This window comes from Melopsittacus undulatus, chromosome 8, assembly GCF_012275295.1.
Source record: "Melopsittacus undulatus isolate bMelUnd1 chromosome 8, bMelUnd1.mat.Z, whole genome shotgun sequence".
Classification (NCBI taxonomy): Eukaryota; Metazoa; Chordata; class Aves; order Psittaciformes; family Psittaculidae; genus Melopsittacus; species Melopsittacus undulatus.
In genome coordinates, this window is record NC_047534.1 from 34,300,174 (window position 1) to 34,321,572 (window position 21,399).

The following is a 21,399-nucleotide window of genomic DNA, read 5'->3' on the forward strand; positions in this document are numbered from 1 at the left end:
TTTAACCTTCTACAAAATAATTGCTTTCCAAAATTTTCAAAATAAACAACTTTAGATTTCTGAGAAAATTATTAATTCAATATTTCACAAAAGTCACTGATTTTCTAAGTGCTTATTTGTACAGCATATTTCAACTATTAAATGCAATGCAATGCATATAATATACAACCACTATATACAAAGGTTGCCAGAGACACAATGCAGTACTTCAGTTTGCTGAAAATACTGAAAACTTCTGTTCCAAGGCCTCCCTCAAAATCAGGTACAGAAAGCTCTCTACCACTGGGAACAACCATTATATCACTGTGAAATGTGACATATGAGCAGTGTTGATATCAGGGATGAATACTCAGTTGATAGAGAGATGTCATGTGTGGGCAGGGGAGTGGGGGAGAGAAGCTGCTTTGGTCACAGCCCCAGACCACATCCTGCAACACGTACAATTCAGAGCCCATGTGGCTATCCTATCTCAGCCTCCTACAGCAAGCCTGAACCTAAGTAATGCCATTGAACACACACAATTGCCAGCAAAACTGAATGCAATTCTTCCGAAGGTGCATTTGCTAGTTGGCAATCAGGAATTAACCTGGTGTAAACAGACTAAAGATGTTGCTCAGTGTACATGAAATACTTGGAGCACCCTGCTACGAGAAAATACAATCAGAACTGCTTTCAGTCTTCATTTACACCCTGAGCAATCTAGAATCTTTTCACTAGGAGTTTCAGAAGAGCTGAACTAAGTTCTGAACTATTTTGTAGTTCAAGAAGCATACATAGAATAAGTCACTGAAACCAACAAATTACTACTTGTTAGAACACAAGTTAAAAAAAAAAGCAGAAACAGTAACCAAGTGTTTTTAAAAACTTGGTGAGAAATAAATATAAATAACATTCACTTTCTGGGCTGAGCCACATTTGCCAAGTTTCCACCCACTCCTGACACTAGTGCCAAGTTATAAACCCCTATAAAAATAAAGTTTAAGATGAAAAGGCTGCCAGGCTGTTAATCTCTGCAGTGCTACTTGGAATTACAATTACACAGAGCTATCACCTGACTCGCTTCCATAGGTGTATTTTTCCCTTATTATCAGTTTCCTTTTCCGATCACATTAGGCTATACAGCCATGTATATACTGCCAATAAATGTACCAGATTCTAGTCACTTCAACCACTTCAATAATAAAAGGTTACCATTAACAGTTACGCTGGATGGAAAAAATGTGCATTACTCAACTCCTCAAGACTGTTTCCTTCTCTAACACATTGCTCGTATCAGATTCCCTGTTGTTCTTTGGTAACTATGGATTGGTAAAACTCTGTGGGGCCAGACAGGAGCAAGCCTGAGACAACTCCAAGATGGAGACTGGCACTGCCCTGGGAGACAGGCCAGCTTGCTGGCAATGCTCTAAGAAAAAAGAAATACAGGAGCCACAAAGCTGCTGTGACACCAGTGTTCTGCCTCAGATCTTCTTGAGAAAGGGTTTTCCATTTGCATCCTCCATTTTCCATGTTCCTACCCCATTATCCTTCCCTTTTTTGCTATTGCTCAACTCAAACTGGTGATACATTTACAGCTCTTGTCGTCCTGTATGAACCAGTTGGCACTTGAATATATTGGAATACAAAGTAGTGAAGACAGAATAGCAGGACCTTAAACTGGAAAAGAAGGGGCTCCATGGACATGTGCTGTCTACATTCAAGTACTGCTGATACATGTCCTCTGCTAGAGCTGCCTGTGCTAGCTGAACAAAAGCTGGTTCAGGAGGCTGTTGCCACCTCCATCTGTGGAGTGACCACAACAGCAGCAGTTCCCTTTTCTCGCTCTGTCATGCTGCCTGGTATGTGATTCTGCAGCTCTTTGTTGGAAGAACTCTTTTAAACTGAGTACAACTATCACTTCAGAGCCACCCACCCCCCTCTGAAGCCATACACTAGGCCCACATACAAGGTGTCTGGACAACAGGTACTGTGCTAAGCTCAGGAAGCAGCCCTTGGAGCATGCCAGAATAGTATCTGCCCTTTGTTGTCCTATACCCTCCTCTACAATGTGCCACTATCTCTACAATACAGTCAGAAAACAATATAACCCCCAGAATGGGAGCAGAAAATTATCAACTTTCAATGTTCCTTTCTCTTCTCATAATGATTACCACGTGTGTCGATGTATTTCAACTCCTTACTGAGTTGGAAATGTCCTGGATACAGTACAAAAGGAATGCAGTGCACCCTTCCCCGTATGATGCTCTTAACCTCTACCCTAATATTCCCTGCACAGTCAAGCAGCTGACACAGTCTGCAGCACAATAGCTTGGGGTGGTCCACATGCAACTTTCCATTTGAAATAAAACCAGCTCAGAAGATTTAAAATAAGATTTATTTCTCCACCTTCCCTTCCCCTCACCCTTTATTTTCACCGAGTTGTTAATAAGAACATTCTGACAAACAGCCTGTGGGGCATTTAGGGCTTATGAGTGGCACTAAATTGACTGACAGCAGTAGAAACCAAATTCCTATGCACAATAACTGATGCATTAGGGAGAGCAAGAGCGTTTTAACATCTCCCGGCACTGCACTGCAGTGAAGACAGAGAGACTGTGCTAGCACCCATAACCCAGCAAGTCCTGAACTTTTCAGTCCCACAGGCAAAGGGGAACTCTGCCTCAGAGAAGGAAGAGGCTGGTAATGTTTTGTAATAAGTTACTAGTCGGCAGAATTGCCATGCTTCAATTGTGACAGGATGTCACCACCCAGGGCTGTTCTCTAGTGCTTCACAGTTTGCTTCTTTGTTTTATTTATTATTTAAAACCTGGTGAACATAAAAGCCATTACCAGCAGTGGTCACGGCCAAGCAGGGAGAACTCTGTGAACTCTGGTATGCCCTGTGCTAAGCTTGAGATACAAAGGTTCCCACAATTTCTCCTGGCTTAGCACCATCCTACTCACTGGAGCAAGACCTGAACTTTGAGCGGTGCTTGGGAAACAAAGCGCTTTCCAGCATGGTACCACCCTCCAACTCTGAGAGTCAGGGCTGCTGCGCTACACTGAGAGGGTGCCCTATTGCTTATGCTACATAGTTATGAACTACCGCTTTGTAAATAACAGAACCACTCCAGAGCACAGGAGGTACTTTTAAAGTGGTAATTCTCTATCTTTTCATCTATAATTAGGATAATTACTTATTTCTTTTAATCACAGCCCATTTAACCATGTCAGGGCTAAGGGCTGGTCTGAGGAGTCTTGTTTTCATTCAACATCTAATCTTCATATTTACTCAAAGTTGTTCACTTCATTCACTGCCTGATCTCTGCCTGGGTCATTTGTTCCTGCAACCAGGACTGGAGAAAAAGCAGGCTGACTGAACAGGCTGACTTGATAAGAAGCTGTAACTTTTAAAACCTTTCCCTTCTTCTATCCTGCAGGATAGCATAAAAACTCAAAATAGCTATAGAGCACAAACATAAATTGTCTGGCCTCTAGCTGTGGGTAGCCTTTGCTACCCACAGCTTTATCCAAGCCTAATGGAAAACAGACAGAAAAGGCCATTGTCTGTTCTCAACTGCAAATCATCCGGTTCCCATCAAAGCACAAATCTCTACTTTTGTAATTAGAAGAGCCATCATTAAAAGTGGGCCTTTGATCAGCATCAGTTTCAGGTGAACTGGGCAGAGTGCACTAACATCGCTGACTCCCCATGCAGCTGACCTTTTCCTTTCCTTGTCCTGAAGGCTAGATCCAAGTCATCCCTTGGGACACAGAGATGCTAACATGTCTTCTACTAGTTCTGCTTAAACATAACAAGTCATAATCTTCCAGTGGGCTGTCCCTGGACTGCATTGCTTCCAAAGATGCTTGTCAGAAAAGAAGAAGCTAACCTATGATCTTATTTTTCTAGATTATTTTGGGGTTACTATCCACGTTCAAGAGTGCACATAGAAGCACAAACTCAGTTCTTCATAATCACACTAATATCATTTGTAGGCAGCACATGCCAGATCCATCTGGCAGGGAAAGATGTTACATTGAAGGTGCTTTAGTCAACACATGATCTAATGCATGAATATTGGTCAGATGAAATGGAAAAGGAGAAGCAGGGAAATATTACTCAGAACTATCCTGCAGAAAGACTGAGCATTGGTTTAGATGGACAGATGTTCTCATTTGATACAAAAATACCTCCCTTCCTGTCAAACTACTGTGACAGAAGTCTGTCCTGTTATTTAAGCACTAACCTCTCATGGGCACCTTGAGAAGGAGGTGCAAACCTCCCAGAACACCCAGTATATTGTGCAATCCCTCCAGGAGATATGTACACATCTCTTCCTGACTCGTAACATCAGAGGTGGTGAAAGGAATGAGACAGAAAACAAATATCATTAAGGCAGACATATAAACTCTTCAGATACTTCAAGTGACCAGAATTCAATTCTGCTTTCAGAGTTACATATTCTATGAAATCCATGGGATCACAGCCACATGGCAGCTTCCAAAGCTTATGTCTGTACCTAAGCTTCATGTTCTCCTCCTGTTCCAAGCTTAACCTCCACTAATGCTTACTTTCTAAAAATTCATTTTCTTTTGAGCTAACATGTCATTGTTTGGCAGCACACAAGAATACTTTTTTTTAAATATAAGGGAAAATTAATTTTTGAGATTCTGCAGATTAAAATAGTGTTTGTTTTTCAGAAAATGAAGACAATGGTTCTTTACTAAGAATACAAAAGTGACCAGGCAGACATCTCAGCCTCAGCACACAACTGGTCTGTTACAAGCTCTGTACTTGGAACACAAGACATTTGAAAACCATAAAATTGAGTGACATTATTTAAGCAGCTTTGGTCAGCATCTCGCAAACAGGTCCAATGTCCCTGCATGGCAAGGGCAAGACACAGGACAAGTGGCTGGGTAGTTTCTCTACAGAAAAGCTTCCAACTTTTATCACACTGACATATGCTCCCTAAAGCAGCAATGGCTGCAGCTCCAGCCACACATGTACGCAAGAGATGGCATTCAGCTAGCTGCACGTATCCTTCTGATGTGACACGTGTGCTATTAAGAGTGAGAGCCACTGCTCCGAAAGGGCTAGAAGATATCCAAAACATTCTGAAAAGCTAAAAATCACTTACTTAACTATTATCTGCAGAAAATGCATATAAGTAAAAAAAAAACAAAACAAAAAAACCTCAAACCCCACCAAATGGTGTGTTTTAATTCTCCTTACAGAGAGGAATAGCCAAGAGGGCCACAACTCAAAGCCCCTGGAACGCACTGCAGTGGGTAGATTGTTTCTTAACAATACACATGCTCAAATCCCCCAGACTGGCGTTTAACATCAGGGACAATGCTGAAATGTAAAATGCTAGTGTGGGTGTGGAAAACAGCAGTCAAGGGGTCTATAACTCTTGCTGAATCTTGACAACCTTATATTCAAAGAGAGATGCTACTTTTCTTCATGATCAGTAGAAACTGATGAACTACTCCCCTCATAAAATAGCACAGCAGGCCACAGACAAAGAGGATGTCTCTGAGGCACAGATGATCTTCACGTCATGTATGTCAACTACATACTGAAAATCTTGCCTGCAAATGATATTTTCTTTCCTTAAGAAAGTGAGGAATGTCCTATTTTTAGTGAAATAAATACACAGTCAGGAGTGTAAAAGTAAGCAAAGGAAAAATTACAGTAATGTGAAGAGCCACACAGCTAATCTGAATGACCCTAACTGGTTTTAGTGCCAGAGCCACGACCAATATCCAAACAAGGCATAAAATGATCTCTTCTTAAAAAGCTTAACATTTCTGTCTCCATAATATTTCTGCCTGTTAAAAAGGAAAAAGGGCAAGATCTATGTATGTATATTTATACATACATAAATCCCTCTATTTACAGAGAGAGATACATACAAATGCATGTATCAATAAGCAGGGTATTTTTAGAAGTCAAAACCAATGCTTGGGAATTATCTGGTGTGCCTTTTCATGATGCTTCCGCAACATCTGCTTCAGAGGAACAATTAAAAACTATTCCTTGGAGCAGACAATGACAATTTTCCCCAGATTTGCACTGGCATTATCACCGCTCTGCAATCCCAGGTTCCTTCAGCCTGGAAATAAGAAAGCTGGGAGCCTTTCTGAATCCTGTTTCTAACCTCTTTCAACCTACAACAGCCTCTAAAACACATTATAAGAAAAACAGATTGCTCTGTCTATCCGTTATGGGAAGTAAGCAAACATACTTTCAAGAATAAAACAGCACACAAACAACAAATCAGTAATATTGGAAAAATCAAAGAGCAGCCAAAACACATTCTCAGTTTAAGGGAGCTTTTTCTTATATTCCTGATCTGTTGAAACAGAAATAACTGAGCCCTCCTCCTTTAAACTGAAAAGCCTCATCATTCCACAAAAACTTTGAGACAGCCACAGTCTCAGAGCTCACATCCACAGAAAGCTATATTTTGACAGACACTGATGACAGGAGCAAAGATGAAATGTTCTTAATATGCAGACAAAGAAAATATGTCTTTTTATTTTTAAGTTCACAATGTATTTATTTCTCCCCTCTTCCTAACTTCCTCCCACCCAGCTAAGTTGTGTCATCAGGCAAAAAGAAAAAATTCACACCAGTTAGAAGAGTTTTAGTTGTGAAAGAATTCTGATACAGTGATAGTCCTTCTGGTAAAAATAGAAAGCATGACACTTGGAAGTGAAGTATCTATTGAGAAAAAGAGCTAAAAAATATTCAAAATGCTACAAACCCAAAACACTGGGCAATGAGTACGTAACTGGTACAGCTTTGATCCCTTGGCAAAGAACTGTGTTGCACAGCAAAGTTCCGAAATAACTTCTCTCCATACGTACATATATACATGCAGTTACTTACAAAGTGTTATTTTTATTTGTGCATCTGTTTGTGAATCAAATTAAGAACCAAAGCAGGCCTTTTAAACAATATTCAGCTCCTGGATTGTCCCAGCTTCATCAAGTTCAGCAGCTAGAGAAACCAGACAAGTGGTTCTCAATTGCCAGGAGCATCCTTATGGGGCTGGCAAGGAGAAAGATGGTTTGAGAACCACTGCACAAAGCCATGGCTGTCACAGTTGTCAACACTTAGTAACCTTCATAAAAAGGGGGAATGGTGATTTTTCATTCAAGTAGGTTTAAACACACCTACATCCTGTCATGTATGCACAAGGTATGTACTCAAACACCTTGCATTCCTCAGAAATAAGGAAAGTTAAAAAGTAAGTAACAGGAGTTAAAAAAGGATTTACACAGTAATGCTACATTCATTCATGGTGCATATTCTGGAAAAAAAAATATTATAGTACAAACTAGATAGCTTAATTACCCCCCAGATAATTATACACGTCCATGAGGGGAAATGTTCACAGAACTGTCAACTTTCTGTTTCCAGCTACTGTACATCTTCCATTTGAACTGTGTTAATACAACCTCTCCTTCAAATATGTATGTATATCCCAAGGAGACTGGAAAGAGTGGACATCCTGTCACAACCTCACTCATGTCTTCACATGTATCCCAAGTGGCAGGCTCAGAGCCAGGAGGAGACAAAAAGCCTCCATCCTCACACCAGCAAAATTCCTGAATCTGTCTGTATACTAACTCTCGTGCCGCTGAGTAAACTGTGAATGTCTTCAAACCTTAAGGGGCTGGGGCAGGGTGGGAGGAAAAATTCAAGCAGAATTTTATTCTAGCATCGTCTTGACACAAAACAAAATTACCATGCTGAGCTGAACCAACTGAAAACTTCTTTTAAATTACAAGCATAAATAGTTTAGTTGTCTTTTTGGTGAGTTCAACAGAAGGCACACTGAGAGTGTTTACTTGAGATCTGATACCATTCTATTTGTATACAGCTTTTTACATCTGTTGCTGATGATATCAAATTATTGATTGTTCACTTTCTTATATTTATTTAAACATTAACTATAGACTCAGCAACCTGATGCTTTCCCTCCCCCCCCTTTTTTTTTTCCCTTTTCCAGAGAACTTATTTTTGCCTGGCTTCAGTTGTAATTACTTTGATCTTCCAGAGTGTACAATTATTTTACTGTTTATTTATTTCTATGAGAAAGGAAAAAAGTTTGACCTGGGAGATCTATACGTGGTAATTTGTAACAGAATCACATAGCTTATATTTAGGAAATCATGGTTTTGATTAAGAAGCAACCATTTAGTTCCCACTGTTTTATTAAAACAGACATTAGCAGATAATAGGAAACACATTTAACACTGTAGGCTGCATCTAGTTTGCAACATCAGTAAAGTTATTTTGAAGCCCCTTCCAATTTTGCATTCGCCATAGCCCATGTGAATTGTTTTTTGCTTTTACTTTCTAATAACCAGCTTTAGAGTTACACATGGATATGGGTGCTGGTCCCAAAGAGTCTAAATTATAGGTTTTACCCAACCTATTAAGATTATAACTTAAAAATATTAATTGCTGCATCATCCATCCACCTTCACAGAAAGACTAAGTCCATTTTAAAAATCATTATTAAAGGAGCATGCGATGACTGAAGCGTGTAACTGAAGTCACTGATTTTGCATACTGAGCTGTCCTGCATGAATAGATGGCCACAGAAAAGAAACAAAATCAGATGAAAACAGAAATGATGAAAAACTGAAACTACCCAAAGAAGTGCCAAAGTCTTTCTGTTTCCAGGGGGTTTAGATTACTGCCCTGAAGTTGTATGGCTGATTATTCTCCATACACCACTGTACCTGCCATAGACTCTTTGTTTTCTCTCCCACTCATATGGTTGATGAATCAACACCACTTGAACTGCTTTATAGCAGCTTGTGTTTACTTCACACATACCTTAACCTTCCTTTTTCTCCTCCTACTAACACACACATACACTTCCAAACAGCAGTGACTGGCTGTGTCTCTTTGAATAGCACAGATACTGAGTTATCTGGCAAACTCTTCAGGTTTGGATCCTTGACCTTTTGATTGAGGTTTCATTCTGCTTTTACTGCACTCAACAATTTAACTGTGCACTTACTAAGTAAAAAAAGTAAGAGCTTAAAGAATTCAATGCTCTAAGAATGGAAGAAAGTGGAAGACAGCAGTGTGCTAGAAACACTTGGAGCCTGTAGTGGCATCTCTACGGTTAAGACCACTACAGTTAAGGGCTTCCAGTGCCTCTGCAACTGGCACCCTTGCCCAGTTTGGAAAAAAGGAAGGTGGGGAAGCAGGGAAGCCTATCTCTATTCTCCTAGAATGGCAAGTAAAAGCGAACGGTGATGACCTTGAAGCTGTTTGATTCCTTTGATTGTTTTTTAACCAAGAGGATATGTTAGAGCACTTTGAATAAAATGCTTTTATTAAGAGACCATTTAGAGCAAAAAAAAAAACATTTAGAGAAAAATTTCAGAGTCACACAATGGCAATTTAGAGAGAAAAGAAACTATGCAGTTCCTTTGGCACGAGGGTAACCGGGTACTAAGATACTGAATCGACATCTTTACTTCAAGCCTAAAAATTTTAGTAGGTGAAAACCAACACCTCCACTTCCTCATCTGCACTGTTTCTAGACACAAATAATTTTAGCATAAAGCATTCTATTTTTTTAAATCCCCTAGTGAAAATCTAATCACTGCATAGCCCAAGCCTGAGCCTCTTACAGGTATGCTCCACACAGAGCAGACACGCAGAGGAAAACCAGATGCCTCAGAACTTGTTTTGATATTTCATGCAATTTTGTTTCGTGTGCTCCTAACTCAAGCAGCAGACTCTTCATGGTATTATTATGCAGATTTTTAGTCTGTCTTATGGAAACTAAACAAGCAACCTTTCAAAGCTCATGTATGCCAGCTGTTTAAGAGAAAAAGAGGGCAGACTCTTTGAAGCTTCTAATCTTCACGCAACTAAAACTACAATGGCTTCTCAAGAAGGACAGGACATTACCCTATTTCTGCATAATGTTTTGGATCCTGTTATGATTTTCCTGGCCACTGAAAGGATCGCAGGCAGAAAAAACAAAAACAGCTTCTGTCTTCTTTCAGATAACAAATCTTCCCTTCAGTGGTGTAATAGAGAGAAAAACTATGAAAAAACCTAACACAGAGTAAAGCTGCTCTCCAAGGCCCAAGGACATTTGGGGAGAGAGGAGGCAGTTGATATTGTGGAAAAGCTTTTGACTATCCCCCAGTATCCTACTCAAAGCACATGTGTATTTTAAAACAAAAAAAACTATCAAAACAAATGGTCCAGTACACAGACAAGTGTCTTCCCAAAGGAAAGGATGGATAAAAGAACAAACTACACATGGCGGGTGCCTGTCACATCATTTTGTGTACTATTAAAAGGTGATCAAACATTTCTATAGTGAGCATGGGATGAACTGACACAGTAATTTTACTGCCTCAGGCATTCACTGCTAATCAGCTAACACAATTTCATTGTAGAAAAAATACAAGCAATATACAATGGGCTGTTTTCATCTTAACTTTAGTGGATGCAGCACCTTGTTATTTAGAGCAACATCTCCCAACAGTCAGGTACTAAATCCCCTATTGGTAACCAGATTCACATGATAAAACATGGCAGGAGTGCCAGTACACTTTGCAGAATTGAAAACAGAAAACAAGGCGCACGTAACTTAGATGAAAGTTTTTCAGCTTTCATGAATAAAATGCAACTAAGGTAATTTACACAGCAGTTTAACTTTCAAATCCTGAGATACTGGAACATTTTCTTTTTCCCCAGAACGTTTTAGCTTAATTCAAAACACAGTTGATCTTTCAGCACAACTAAATGGGATATTTCAAGCATGCTTTAAGTGTCCTGTGTTTTCATACCAGCCTTGTTTGCAAAGTATCAGATTTAATTTCAAATGTGCTGTGACTGTGCCCTCTTTGTAGACAAATTCACTAATATTATTATAGCTTATTATCACTTTTACTTAAGGCAAATACTCTCAAACTGTCAGCAGAAGTTCAAGAACGTGGAAAGTCATAAAAAAATCAATTTACCTTTAATCTTCTTGTACTTTTTGTACCATCTCCCAAACTCCTGGCACTTGGTTGCTGACACATTGGCATAGTATGTGCTATTTACAATGGATGAAATCATACTCTGGAAGTACAAAAAGAAAGACAAAAAGTGTTTTAAAATACCTTCCACAATTAGAGATCTATTCCAGGAAAAGCGAATGACATGCGAGTTCACCATGATCATCCATTTGTGACTTTAAAACTAAAAGAAGCACCTAACAAGTCAAAAACTTGGTTTTATTCTCCATGGTCCCAGCCACAATTTAAATTACAAAATAATAATTATTGGTTTGCATAATAATGCAAGAAAGATTAGAATGAAGCTAGGCTGAGACCTGCAGCTCAGGCTGGCAGGGCAATTCTACTTTAGTTTTTTCTTGTGTTATTACAACATCTAAACTTGAGTTGTGTAACAACAGGCAGTGCCATGCTGGGGAAAATATGCTCACTGCACACGGGTAAGAACAAGTATGATTTAGGAACCAGGTCCTAAAGGTAAGATTAGATGCTTCAGCACGCATAATTCCAAATAATGCTTTTCAGATGTCTCAGATATGTTTCCAAATGCAGCACCATCACACAGCCAAGAATCAGAGAACATCCATGCTACTAAGTGCAGAACAAGTTAGGCATGTAAGTTAAATTCATTTACAGAAACATGTGATTACCCCTTGTGTGAAAAATCACCCAAAAGAGAAATTAACAGTGCCATGCAGAGGTAAGAGGACTACACATACTACAACACAGAGCAGCCAAAAACCACAAAAAGCTCAACAAAACAGAAATATCACTTCACCACCAACTCTCTCTATTCTTCATGAACTCCCTCTAAGGGATTCTTAGTACAAGCTAACTGAAGCAGAGAGGTGCAGAGCTGTTCTGCAGCACCTGATCCCCAACAAAATTATACCTATGATGCTTCTGCCCAGAGGGTGGGAAACAGCCTTTGTACTGGCAGTTCTTCCTTTGTATATTTTCCCCTCCCTTCATCCACTCTATAGAGGAGGCATCTTTTTAACAGAAACATTTTGCTTTCCTTTTTCCCCCTCCAAATTCTTCCAAGGTCAAATCATTCCAGCACATGTACATTTCCAGCAAGGAAATGCAATCTAACACCACTAACGCATGGGGAGCCAACGCATCTTCTCCAGAAATCACATTTTCCTTATGCCCTCCTTCCTCACTTACGACAAAGCTCAGAAAAAGCCCTGGCACATTGTATGACCTTTCTGCACAGAGATGAGGAGAGTGAGGATGATCTCACAGCTCAAACAAGCTATCAACTGTAGGTTCAAGTTCTGGCCCACTGGCTCCTGCAGGCTCTTGTACAAAATGGGATCTCGGCCATCTCTGGAAAGCTACAAGGCTTACACATTGGCTTACTCAATTTTAACAATGCTTTAGAAACAAAAACATCCCCTCCCTCTTCCAGATTTATCCAGCCTTCTACCCACTTCACTGCAGTATCGCAGGACTCCAGCTGCTCCTGAACTCTTAAGTTTTGGAGACTTAAAAACTGTGAGCAAAACTGAGAGACTTAAGTTAACTGGGTAGTACAGATTGGTTCAGTCCTCAACAGGTATTTTCACTTTCAGTGAAGAGGCTCTTCTGCCTTGGAACTTGAACTTTTCCGCTCGAAGGCTGCTATGGTGCACTGCAGTAGAGTCTGAAGGCTATGAAGTAAGAGCCTTTTTAAGCAGCAGCTTCAATCTCTAAATCTGAGATTCAATTTTCTAATTAAAATCAATATTTTGAGACATAAACCTAGCATTGTGGCAGTCAGCAGCAATTCCCTGTCCATAAATCCTCCCTTGCTCTAAGTCATTTTAACAAGCAATAGTATTCTGAAAGCCTGACATGGAGATAGCATCTGCTAAGGAAAGATTTTGAACAAAGCTGAGCTGAGGCAACTTGGGGGGTTTTAGTATCACTTTGGTTAAATTCCCAGTCAGTAAGGAAGGACAGGGAAATTGTTTAGCTCTCTACCTAACAGTTTCGGTTTTCCCTTTTTTTTTCCCCCTTCCACAAAATCCTCTACCTCTACAACAAATCAACATTACTGAAATTGGAGGGCTATTAAATATCACAGAATATATGTTACCATTAACTTTTATTTGATAAAGCAAAGCTTAAACTAAACAGTAAAATCAAATGGTAAATCAACCATTGGTGAAAAACCCCAGGACAGATTCTCTTCAACTGCTTGACAGTACAGCAGGGGAAAGAACCAGGATAACTTTCAAACTACATATCCTCATAGTTAAATGTAAAGGAACACCAGGGGTATTTCTAGTAGGAATCTCAGTAAATCTGCAGAAAGGAAGTATCTGTTCAGAAGAGAGTGGCAAAAAACCCACTGACTGATTGCAAATTTCTGAATAATGCATATTATTCCTGGGAAAAATCCCTAAGGAGGAATAGATTATAATAAGCAGCAAAGATGGTTGGTATTTGTGCGGCCATGACACATGTGGAATGAAAACTACTTAGACCAGGAGGGAGCTAAGAAATATCCACACAAAGAAAATCTGGTGCACTAAGTTCAAGGAGAAAAATATGGAATGCATTCACATCCCAAGAAATCTTGCACCAGCAAAGGGACAAAATGAATGGCCACTGCTGAAATGAGTTATACAATACACAGGAAAGACAGAGGTCTCTATGCAAAGATGGAAATGCTGGAATAATTGGATTTCTTTCTGCCACACACACTCCCCCCCACCTATGCTCCTTCCCCCCAGCTTGGTTAACTGGGATTTATGTGTTTGAACAGGAGCCGTATGCTACGGGTAGCTAAGCTGCAGCCACATAATACACCTAGCAGAAAAAACAGAGCAATTTTAAATCAAAGTGAATGATTACATTTCCCATTAGTGGCAATCAGAATCCCCATCTGGGCTGCATGGAGAGCTCAGGCATTGGGAACCAGAGACGGAGCACCATCACTGGTGGGAGCAAGAGCTCCCTGTGCTGCCCCTCTCCACTGCTGTACTTGAGGCACTGTGAACACATTAATAAACAGCAGCATTTGCTCTGCAGTCTGACTCCTAAGAGACCACTCTGCAATTTGCTGCTGTCAATAATATATTAACCACAAGGGGGTTGTAATGACATTTCACATTTGGCACAATATTTTTTTAAAACTGATTTGGGAGAAAGAATTGTATTAGAGGCATATTTAGATACTGGTAATAGGGAGCTCCTATACAACCTTCCATTGTATCTTCTGCATTTTGTGAGCCAAAACAAAAGAGACTGAAACTTTTAATGGCAAAAGTAATAATAATAAAGAACAGTAATAATAGCAGCTGCATTCTTGCAGTCCCAGTTCAAGGGTGAGCTTAGTAACCCAAGGTCACTTACACATGTGCTTAAAAGTAAGTTTTCTACAGAAGGATCTCCTTTTAGATTTGCCCACTAAATAACTACCGGGGCCAGAATTTTTGCTGCTGCAGTTCTGCCATCAATAATTTTGTAAATGTATTTCAGGCTGAGGCTACAGAAGGAGTAAACCAACTGCAGCATTTCCACCTGCTAGGCTCCGAAATAGAAGTGGGAGGAAGAAGTCCCAGACAAAAGATTTGTGCATATGAAATGTATAGTTTAGTTATCCTGGATATTGAAGAAGAATGGGCAGACACAACCATATGCTGCAATCATCATTAGCTGACCAGATTCCACAGATAATTCTATTTAAAGAAATTACACTTAAACTGTGTGAAAGAAAAAATACTTTCATATTCAATGCACTTACGCTCTGTAGAGTCACTGCTACTCCTTTAGTAAATAAGACAAGTTACGTGGCTTTTCCTTATACAGCCTTTCCATACTTATTCATTCTGCAGACCCCCACATGGCTAAGGAAGATGAGGAACATGATTCCTACCAATTGCAAAGACTTATGCTCTGCTCTGTATCTCGTCTCTGGTTCATGGAGGTTCTGGATCACAAATTGCAGGATGAGAATACAGCGCAACACAAGACAAGCAACCACAGGAGAAAAAGCGTTGGACATAGGCTAGCAAAGCAAGATTTTTAGCAAGCAGAGATCACTGATGTTTTGACTTTTTTAGATTAACCAATGATGCTAATAGGTTTTTTAGAAGGTAATTATTCACTCCTAAGCAAAGTGACTTGACCTGGGCTGAAGTTTTCAGTCATGAAATTTTTATTAATTTCTCATTATGAAACCTAAAGAACAAATAAGAGCTAATGAGATCTGTAGGAACCTGTGTCTGAGACATGACACTGCTGCTGTTTGTAAAGCAGTTACAGAGAGTGACGTCGAGTTTTTGTTCTTTTTTTATCATAACTATGCATACACTTTTTGTTGCTGTTTCCTAGAAATTGGGGCACAGCTATTAAAAGAGAATGTTTTTTATCATAGTTGGAGGCTGAAGAGAGCTACCTATGGGTTAGTAGGGGAAGCAGGCCTCTGCTAGTGAGAAGAAGCCACTTAAATCACTAGTCCTAATGAAAAAGGTTCATATAAAGGTCTAAGTAAAAAATTTACATCTCTCTGAACAGCAGGATAAAACCCAGCAAATTCATTCATAATTTCCACCTGGAAATGCACTAAGAAAATACGGTATGAGCTTTTTCATATTAATTAGAATTTCTCCTTTCTAAAGAAAACCAGAAACCTACTTGGTATTTATGGAATTGCTTCATCTAAGACCTTTACTGAACAAATATGAACTTTAGATCTTATAAATTTGGCTTCCCCTAAGCCTGTTAAAAACACTGACCTGTGAGAGAGGGCATTCTTTGGCTAATGTGCTCTGATTCATCTCTTTGAGCAGTTCCTTTAAGGCATTGCGAACTGTGGCGTGGTTCCACTGCTCTGCTGGCAAGTCTTCCAACTTTGAACAACTGTTAAAACAGAAAGCAAGAAGTAGATAGAAACATTACCTTCACAGATGCTTAGTCTTTGCATACAAGTGCTGTAGACCTTTAAGCAGTGAGCACAACCTAGTAGATGCCTACTTAGCCAGCCAATCAAGGTCTGTCTTCCCTTTTTCCCCTCCTCACCAAGCCTGACTCCCAGAAGATGCGTAGTTCCAGTAAAAGAATGACAGTACCAGCTAATCCTAGTACAGTGTTATATGTGTGCATAATCATTCCCTCTGGGGCCTGATGGAGAGCAAAGAAACTTCAGACAGAGAAAGATACTCCTGCTGGAACAGAAAAATAAATGTATATACCACCCTGTCACTAACAAAAACCCTAGAGTAAGGGCCCTCATTGTGTGGAGGTGGGCTTTGAACAACGAACTTCATGTTATACAGGTTCTTGTCGCTGCCCTCATCACTGAAGTATCCAAGAGTCTTTCAGAAACCCATTAAGCCATACACCCAAGATCTGTCACATGTAGTTCATTCTCACTTTTGTTCTACACCAACTGCATATCTAGTGAAACTTTTGACTTTCTGTGACTTGTGCCTCTTTTTATTTAACAAGCTTACAGTTTGTGCCTACATACATGGGGACAGACCTGAGAAGCACATCAGAAAATTGGGAGAAGCTTGGCATTGCCATTCATGCCTGAGAGACTTAACGCATGCTCTCCAATCAGCCTCTGAGGTTGTTCTGCCTATAAAGCCTGGCCCTTGGAGTTGAAAGTTCAGTTACACTTCAGGAGTTCAAGTAGTCAATGACCATCTTTATCGCAAAGACAAGGGCTTTTATTTACATGTCATCTAGGCATTCAAGCACTTTGAAGATAAAGAATGAGACCTTGATCTTGTGCTGATACCCTCCAGCGATACATATGTGACAATAAACTATATGGACTCCTGGTAGCTCGTACTTCTGAGGAGAGGAGCTACCTCGCTCCAGTTTTATAGCAGCTACGGGCTCTAGATGCTCTTTTATAACTATGCTGCAGAAATGCAGTCTAGCTGAGAAATTACAACAGTATATAAAGCCAAGGAAAAGCCTATTAGAGGGAACTGGAAACCCCAAGCTCCATCAGAGATGTAACAGGAAAGAAATGTTGCTGTTTGAGAGGCTAATGTCAGTGAGGCACTAGCTACTCCCAAATTACAAACTGAACTGAACAGTTGGAGGATATGTACCTGCCACCAAAGGACACACACATGCATCCAAGGGGAGCCCTCTTCTTTCAAGCTGAGCTCCAAAGAACTGTGAGCAAATTACTCCAGGCTGCCTGTTATTTTTGCCTCTTTCCTGGCCAAAGAGCTACAGCACACTGTGAAATGCAGGCTTACCAGCAGATTTAGGGTATGCCATGCACTGCCAGGGGCCTGCCGCAACTCCTGCAACTCCTTATGCAGACATCAGTAACTATTTGAGGACTCTTTTGAAGGTCAATAGACAGAAAGGGGGAGAAAAAGAGGTGGGGTGGGTGGGGGCACGTAAGTATAAAAGCATCAGGAGCTTTCGCTTTGCTAATCAGAACTAGTAGGAATTAAAATATGCAGTAACCCATTCCTTCCTCATCTTCTTGCCTTTCCACTGGGAAGGCCACTGGAGAGAAAATAAAAGTCAAAAAGCTCCCCTCTTCCCCACAAGGAAGACCTGGATTCTCACAATGCAGTCCTAAAAAAAGCCAAGGAGTTTGTTGTTTTGATGCAATAAGGCCTCAATAACCCATTAAATAAGGAATTGTGGGAAGGTCTGCCTTTAAAGGCCCCATATCTTTACTTAATTGAGTTTCTGCCCTTCCCCTCCCTACTACCACATTGCTGCTTCAAAAACCATACAAATCAGTTGGAACATGCAGCAAAAAGCTGCCAGGTGACCCACCCTTCTCTTAATTTTTCTTTTCATTTCATCAAAAGACCAGAAATTAATGAAGACAGGATGTGCTAATCTCTGTAGTAATGCTGTAATCGACAGAGCAGCTCAGAGAATAGAGAAGGACAGATGTTCAGAAACACCCACCTTTGTAATTGGATTTTCAATGTCACAACATGATAGACATCTTGTAGCATGTCGGCTACTGTCGCATCTGGTGCATCAGTCACATAACTGAGAGGGAGGGGATTCCACCTCCCAAGCTTGATTATTCCTGAGAAGGAAACAAAAAAATCATACTTTGTATTTCACCAGCCATTTACTAAACACTTTGATAAGCTTGTTTGCTCATGAAATTCAAGATCTGCCTTGAGGTTTAATTCAGTCTTGCTCAGAAAGATGTGTTGCACTGACTCCTGAAGCAAACAATGGAGAAGAGTAGGAATAGATTTTAAATGCTTAGTAGAGAGCTGCTGACATGTTTCTGGCTCTTAAATTACTTCAAGGAAGCACAGGAGGCTTCCTCCCTTCATATCTTTCGTCATCCCACTAAAGCCTAGTTCTCTAAGTTAGAATAAGCTTTAAATACTCTGTAGTCCCAATTTTGCAGTCTACAAAACCCCTCAGTAAATAAATGCGTTAGTTTTGACTTGAAGAGGAAAATTCCTATGTGTGGGCTTTCAGCACAGAGTTACAATCTAAGCATGGTACTATTCCCAGTGTGGATGGATAGCACTGGAAATCCACCAAGTAGGAAGAGTTCACTCCCAGCTACAAGTTGCACCATGCAGACAGTTGCTTTTCTTTGTGGAAAAAGAAAACAACTGCAAGAAGCTGACCACAGATCCAAAATAGCATTCTGGGGGCGGGGGAGAATGCTATAAGTTCTATTTCTACTTCTGTTCATTCTTTAATAGGGATCATCACCTCTTCTGTATGAGCTTGTCACAAAAACTGTAAACTTGGATGGTAAACCATTTGGTGCAGAGGTATTATTTCTATTTAGACAATTGCAGAGGCCCACCCACACCAAAAACAATGACTAATACCAGGAATGACTTCCAGGAAGATGCCAAACAAAGAAAGCCACAGTGCCATCTTACATGAGAGCAAAGCGGTTCAGCCTTGTTCTGCTCGCCAACTACTGCTTCTATTCCCTCCTCCACTATGTTCCCAGTGCCTCACTGTTCTGCTCACATAACTTTTCTCAGCACCACTTTATAAGACACCAATAACCTTTTCTCTTTTTTCCCATTTAAACTGATGCCTTTTAAGGTTTGCTTGTTTATTTTTTTACCTTCAAAAAGACCATCTGTAAACACTAACACACTAATACATACGAAAACTACTTCCGCTGTGATAACACAAGCTCCAAGAAACCTCTTTGCATATCTGGAAAGACGCTGTGACATCAAGAAACATCAGCCCTCTCCTTTGCACTTTCTACTCCCAGCTATTCTCCAGTTCTGCAACTAATCAAACTGAAATAAATTGCAAAAGCTTTTCAACCCGATCTCCCAAATATGATCCTAAGTACCACCTCTGAAACACTGAAACAAAGCTTCTTGCACAGAGACAGTACAGAACACAATGCTTATGAGCCCATGAATTAACCTGCTATGGAATATTTTTCCCCATTCCTACATAGGTTGAAGAGAAAGTAATTTTAGAACAACTCCTTTTCTGTAGAACTTGAATCTTTGCATTTATCACTGACATATTGCTTTGCAAGGTATCCTATCACCACATACTGAAAGAAGCTGGAAGTGACCTAGGTCATCCCCAGTGGCACAAAGTTTCACTGTAACGTCCTGGTACAGATGGGCTAATATTTCACGAGGCGATTAGAAGGCATTTGGCAAGGGGAGATCTAGTCCAAATGAAACAAAAAGTAAGTGTTGCTTGATAACCAATGCTTGAAAATGGGACATAAACAGAACAAAAACATTTAAATGATGCACTGTTTCAGTATTAAGATTTAACAATCTGGTGCTGAATATGCTGCAGTATAAATAGTGCCTGGACTCAGATCCAGTAAAGTAACACACAGCACTCATTCACAGCACCGTATGTCTCCAGTGTTGGCTCCTTGAGTCATATTCCACTTGCCAAGAAAAGCTGTTTTTCTTAAGGGGATAGTTTACTTAATGTTATCTCTGGTGACAACAAGAAATGCATATAGTACAGCATATATTAGTCATGAAATGAGCATCAAGGGTCCACTGAGTGTAATACATGCTGGGAAAACACAGTTTAGCTGCTGACTTCCTTCACCCCCTTCTGCTATATAATAATTTAAAGCAAAAATCACCTAAAAATCCAGAAATCTATACCAGCTTCACAGAACACTTGGCTTCCTATGTTTAACCACGCCAAGTTTTCATGTAATTGAAAAAATAAGCATCATATGTGCCCCATAAGTCACATCTAAATTGGTAATATTTTACAAGAGGCTTTATTTTTCATTCAATTAAGGAAAGCACTCGGAGAGCACACCATCTGCAACTGCTCGGCCTGGCAATGCCGGCAGGAGACAGAGATGGTCGGGGGGTCAATGAAGTTACCAAAGGTGTCCCCAGACTAAGAAAGGTTTATAGAGGAACCCCACAGCGCAGCCAGGGTGCACCACGGGAAATCTTACCCGAATTGCTCTACAGGAAACGTCTGCTACTACTGGAAGTGAGGTGGGTTTTATTTCTTTTTTTTAATCCTCCCCTGCAACTGGAGAGGAAATTGTTTTGGCTGGATTTAGACAAACACAGGTGTTACCATAATGCTCGGTGTCTCAGTACGTTAGCACCTGCTGCGAGTCCTTTACTCCACGTTGCAGCACTGCTGATGTACGCTGTTTTTTCAGCCGGTATGATATGACGTGTGAAGTTTTCTTCCAGAGCACATTAAGCTGGTCCAAATGATAGCCAGAAGCCATGGTTTCCATCCAGCTTCTCAGCAGACTTCACAGGTGGTTTATTTCATGGCACTGTACTTAAAGCAACTCTTGGGTTGTATTTGGGAAGATGATGCCAGCTTGTTGAGGAAGCATATTCTCTGCATGCTAGAAGACATCTCTGAGTGATTCACGGGAGACCTTATAGCAGCCTTCTAATACCTAAAGGGGGTCTACAAGAAATCTGAAGAGGGACTTTTTACAAGAGCATGTAGTGACAGGACAAGGGGCAACGATTTTAAGCTGACAGAGGGGAGATTTAGATATTAGGAAGAAGTTCTTTCCCTGTGAGAGTGGTGAGACACTGGCACAGGGTGCCCATAGAAGCTGTGGCTGCCCCATCCCTGGCAGTGTTCAAGGCCATGCTGGACAGGGCTTGGAGCAACCTGCTCTAGTGGAAGGTGTTCCCATGGCAGGGGGTTGGAACTGGATGAGCTTTAAGGTCCCTTCCAACCCAAACCATTCTGTGATTCTATGACACCACCCAAGTGGACCAAAATTTTCCTTGCATAAAAGGTCCCTTTCTCATCCAGGACTGGTGCTCCTAGTGTTATAGCAACCCCAACATGAGAATAGCCTGGTAGCAAGGGGTCAATTCCACATCATTGATTTTTATTGTTCCTCTCATTGACTCCAGGTGGTCCGGTTCAGGCCTTTAAGGAAGTAATTTT

General features: G+C 40.5%; 1 protein-coding gene across 1 annotated transcript in view; it reads right to left on the reverse strand.

The window, feature by feature from the left end:
- The window catches only part of SATB2 (SATB homeobox 2), a 130,511-nt gene that overhangs the window by 55,268 nt on the left and 53,844 nt on the right, over nucleotides 1-21,399 (reverse strand). Inside the window, exons 4-6 of the mRNA XM_034065758.1 lie at nucleotides 17,929-18,055; nucleotides 15,771-15,894; nucleotides 11,002-11,104 (exon numbers count right to left, since the gene is read on the reverse strand). Of these exons, the coding sequence (XP_033921649.1) occupies nucleotides 11,002-11,104; nucleotides 15,771-15,894; nucleotides 17,929-18,055 (354 nt within the window). The remainder of the gene's footprint in view (nucleotides 1-11,001; nucleotides 11,105-15,770; nucleotides 15,895-17,928; nucleotides 18,056-21,399) is intronic.